The 5,397-nt window shown below is 30.8% G+C and overlaps 1 protein-coding gene across 1 annotated transcript; it reads left to right on the forward strand.

The window, feature by feature from the left end:
- The first annotated feature begins 1,447 nt into the window (after positions 1-1,447).
- Positions 1,448-4,601, forward strand: LOC131850243 (COP9 signalosome complex subunit 7a-like). The gene is given in 5 exon segments (XM_059200456.1): positions 1,448-1,840; positions 2,498-2,750; positions 3,489-3,709; positions 4,388-4,474; positions 4,476-4,601. Coding segments are annotated over 5 exon segments (822 nt in total). The 5' UTR covers positions 1,448-1,645; the 3' UTR covers positions 4,542-4,601.
- The last annotated feature ends 796 nt before the right edge of the window (positions 4,602-5,397 follow it).

Raw genomic sequence — 5,397 nt, forward strand, 5'->3', positions numbered from 1 at the left:
ATAATTATTTTGTGGTAAATTTTATTTATCTAATAATAAATACCAATGAATGTGTAATTGGCAAACAAATTTTAATTCAATAACCAAAGGACAGTCTGCATAAACATATAATAATGTATTCATTCATACATAAACACTATGGTATATAAATTGTATACGGATGGTATGTATGCTGCGGCAAATGATAAATTGTAAATTGTTGTATGTACAGAAGATATTTTTCAAAATATGATGTTGTTTTTTAATTTGCCATTGAGACAAAGGATAAACCTATACAGCTCAAGCATGAATAATGTATACAACTGATTTTATAAGCAATGTTCTTTATTTAAATAGTATATATTTATTTAAATTAAGTAGTTATTAATGGAACAGGTTTATACTAAATAATATGTTTCCTGTATATCTATTCCAAAATAAGTGTGATGGTATAAAAATACCATCACACTTATTTTGGGCAATACTAGTGCAACTTACCGTGTTTCCAAGTGTATAACTCAAACTACTTGGTGTCTCCGCCTCGCCCTTTAGTGGGTCAGCAGCACTTGTGAACCCCCACGAATAACCAAAGCCCGAAACATTGCTCGGCGTTGGCATACACATTTTCACTGGTAAAAACTTAATACAATAAACATAAAAACAAAACCCACTAACACAAATCCACTATCTGATAGTAAACAAGAAACTTCATGACAGTTTTAGTATTGTGAACATGTACGTACGCTTTCACAACTACTAACGCACCAAAGCACAACGCACCCATCAACCATGATGCCGACTAAACGGCTCTAGTACTGTATCTCTGCGCACATAATTAATCTTACACTATGAGAAGGAATCAATTTATGTCAAGAAATTCTTCTAAATTGATCTAATCAACTCAATACAAAAGGCGGTACAGGACAACGACGCTATAGTCGACATTAACTCGCTTGCAATCCTCAGCTTTTGGCGGTTTAATTAGTTCGCTGAACACTTGAAAGTACTTCATATTACTATTTACGTACCAATTTACTATAAAAAATTAATATATAATTAATACATATTCAATTTTAAGAAAACAATAAATTCATTTCACACACAAAAAACCGGAGGCCATTTTATTGTTTATGGTCAATTTACTTTTAAATTATTTTTTGGTACTGGAAACGATGATAGTACAATGTCGCAATAATTTATTACTATGACAAGGCTGAATGATTTAATGTCAATAATTACTAATAAATAAATTATTCAGTATTTGAGTGTGCGCTAAATGAATTGCCTAAAATTACTATTTGTGTAATATGACCATTAATACACATTAAACTTGTCCGTGGTCTATGGTTTATGAGAGTTGTATTTATCACTTTTTAGAAACAAAAACAGAATGAAATCTGAAAACGAAACTTGCACAGATTAATATTAAATTGACATTGACAGTTAAATTAATATTGTTATTTTCCATTTTTACTTTTGTCTGTTTGAGGACAAAAATATTTTATTGACGATTTTATAAGCTCTTGGCAGTGGTATTTATTAATAGATATAAGAAGTTGTATAACTACCTTACTTAATAATAACTTGACAATAGTTACTTGTTTCACTTGGGTAATTTAGTGTAATTTAAATATTATAATCGAAAGTCCTAAATATTGAATCCACCATGAATCCAATGGCAATAGATAAAGACGAACCTTCATCTTTGTTATCATTTTCCACTAATCACCCTCTGGAGCAATTTGTGCTATTAGCGAAAGGTGCTAAAGGGTTTGCCTGCGCAGAGCTCATAAAACAAGTATTGGAAGCACCAGGTGTTCATGTATTTGGAGAACTTCTTGAAATGCCGAACATAAAAGAGGTTAGAAACTTTTATTTTGTGCTATATTTTAAGTATTTAGACAAAATGTACTATCAACACTCGGTTCTATTGACCAATCTTTAAAGTCAACCTCCAAGGCTAAGAGTATAAATTAGTATTTATGGGTTGGAGGTGTTAATTAAACTTCTTTTTACGTATTATTTTGACTTTTATTGAGAGCTAATCATCTCAATTCTGTAGTCTATTCTTTTTGTAAACATTTTGATAATAGATCTATACTGTTGTAAAGTAATTTTGCATATGTATATGTTGGCAAAATCACTATCCACATATGGTAGAAATCATTTTAATTAATAGAAAAGAAGTTAAATATATGTTTTTAATACAAATTAATTGTACATGTATAGTAATAAATCCCATAATTCATCATATTTTCTATAATAAAACTATAAATATTATAAAAGATATTTTATAACTATGCATACTAATTTAATCTACTTACTATGTTTTTGTTTTTCACAACAATTGTTTTTAATTCATCTGGAAGTCTTGTACAAGGTGAGTACAGATGAAATGAAAACATGTCCACAAAATATAAAAACATGGTAATTACATTATGTTCCTCTACATAAATATAATACAGTAGTACAACAGGAATACATTTAAAAATAATTATAAACATAATTTTGTTTGCAGTTAGAAAATGGTTCATATGCAGCTCATTTTAAGACATTAAATCTATTTGCATATGGCACATATAAAGATTACTTGGAAAACAAATCGGAATACTTGGAACTTACTCCAGTGCAGTGCAAGAAGCTGCAACACTTGACCATAGCAACTCTGGCCACACAAGAGAAATGCATTCCGTACAGTGTGTTGCTCAAAGAACTTGATATTAAGAATGTTAGGGATTTAGAAGATTTAATTATTGAAGCTATTTATGCAGGTAAATCTTTAAGTTTATTAAAGTACTAGCAAACTTTATCCTGCCTGGAAAAACAGTACCATTCACCGGGATTGTGTTCTTAAGACTTCCAGGAACTCGTTACAATTAACACTAAAATTTCACTCAAATTGGTCCAGACATTTCGGAAGAGTTAGGTGATGAATATACTGGAGATTTATATTATGAGTTATGACGCATTTTGTTACTTGCTCCTATATATGCAAATTGTGTATTGTATCTTGTGTGTGTTTACAAAAAAACTGCAAAACTACTTAAATTTGTTACAACTAGCTCCTATTGTGTAAATGTGTCTAAGTTAAAGGTGGGATAGTGTTTTTTGTTGTTTTTTCATTACCAGATCAGTTAAACAATTGTTTCCTTCTAGAACCTAAAGTTTGTAACATCAGTTGACAGAATGTTTTGTTATTACTGAACCATTATCATTTTCGTTATATTCAGGTTATTAAGAAAATAAACATTCTTTAAACATCTAATATAAATCATTTGAGCCAAAATAACTAGCTACCACCCCTGATTTAAACTTAATCTATAAAAATTATCAGTATCCACTCTGGAAACCAGCATTGTCTATTCCTGGGGAATTTGTCACATTTGCCTAACTTAACTAATTTTAAGCTCATCTTGTCATCTCTAGTGCATATACGCAAACACATATTTCAACATTTAGTGTTTTTATGAACAAAGTTGGTGCATCATTTGTATTTTTTAATTTTCCAGATATAATTCATGGTAAGCTCGATCAAGAATGCAAACGAGTCGAAGTAGATGTGGCACTAGGGCGCGACGCACGGCTGGAAGATGCTGCTGCAATTGCTGATGTGCTGGCAGACTGGTGCAATGCTTGCGAGGCTGTACTTAATTCTGTAGACCGTCACATACAGCGTGCCAATATTCACAAACAGAGGGCTATAAGACATCAACAGGCGATTGAACAAGAGGTATATTAGTCTAGACTGAATATGAGCAAATGACTGGAGACATTTTCCTCACAAATCTATCCCCATTCAATTCCAATGGGGTTGATGTTATAATAGTCTGACCCTACATTCCAATCCCCTAGCAATGCCCTCAGACTAAAGTCCTATTTATGCGGCGGGAGATGGCCTTCAGCCGCCATATAAGTTCTGCAGGTTTGGAGTATCATCTGCACTTGCTTTCCATCATCCAGTGAAGGTTAACTGCAACCAACAACATTAGGATATACAGAAAAAAAATGAAATATTTTTTTTATCTAAGTTGTCTCTCTTATTTCCACTGTGAAGCAGCTATCTAAATGAATAGTATGTAACACAATAATGCGAAGTCTGTAGTACTCTTCCTGTATTTAGGCGACAGTTACCATAAATTTGTTTTCGTTTCTAATTACATAAGATAAGACTTAATAACTTCTAATCATTCATTAGATGATTTCAGATTAATTTGTATTTATGAGTATTTCTCGTGTTTGAGGGTTTTAATTTATATATTTTATGTGTATTATAAAACTATATAATAGTAGTAGTATAACTAGTATATGTGGAATAAGTTCTGCTAGTTTGAGTTCAAAGTACCCTTAGTTTGATATGTCAATTTTATTTATTACAGATTTTATTTCATTATAATGTTTTTCATTACAGATTGTATATATCAAGAAAACTCTTAAAACCCAAGCTGAGAGTGAAGATTCTGCTACTGGCGGAGGCACAGAAACACATTCCGTCCCAAAAAAAAAATTCCGGAAAAGGAAAAACACCTCGTAACACTGCGAAATTCTGGCAGAAGAACACATAATTATATATATGTAATATGATTTTTAAACTGTGGTAAAATATATATATTTTAAGTAAGTGCTCATAATTCTGTTTGTTATTTACCATATATATTTATATATACATAAACCTGTTACGAAAACGAATCTAATTACCTGTCAGTAAAGTTTCAATATTAAAAAATTCAATAATTATCCTGAATTACTTTAATAACATTTTCATTAATTCATTATTTACAAAAGTAATTGCATAGTCCTAAAATTAATATTATTACTTTTTTTAATATCTCAGAACAATTTACACAGCGTCATCCATCGCCCAACCTAAGCAGAGATTTTATCTAAATACAAATATAATAAACATAGGAAACACCAGAACCGATACTCATAAACATAAATGTATTAGAATTTCTATAATATTTATAACAATAAATATAATGTACTAGTAAATACTGATGAAACTCCATCCTTATATATACCAACTTGAAATATTACTACTGCTACTACTGTAGTAGTTTCTGTGATGAATTAGAAACTTATGATATGATACTAAAGTTCGTATATACCCATATGAACAATCTTAGTAGTAATCTACAGTTTACAGCATTAGAAAGGATTGAAAGAAATGTTTATTGAAGTATTGCGCTGTCATTATACCTACTGTTTCACCTGGCTGGAAAAAGGCTTTGTTTTGATTTATAATTAATTATAATAACAATGTCTAAAGGCTCAGAGTTCTTGGACATTCGGATCGCCCTACACACCACATTTACACTGGATCTCTTAGACGACGTGATGATATGTATACAATAACAATATTTTTTAATATATGACAAAACTACTGAACACGTAGTTGGCAAAGCAACCTAAGGACGAGTC

This window comes from Achroia grisella, unplaced genomic scaffold (genome assembly GCF_030625045.1).
Source record: "Achroia grisella isolate CSIRO2021 unplaced genomic scaffold, CSIRO_AGI_Agris_v1 utg1061, whole genome shotgun sequence".
Classification (NCBI taxonomy): domain Eukaryota; kingdom Metazoa; phylum Arthropoda; class Insecta; order Lepidoptera; family Pyralidae; genus Achroia; species Achroia grisella.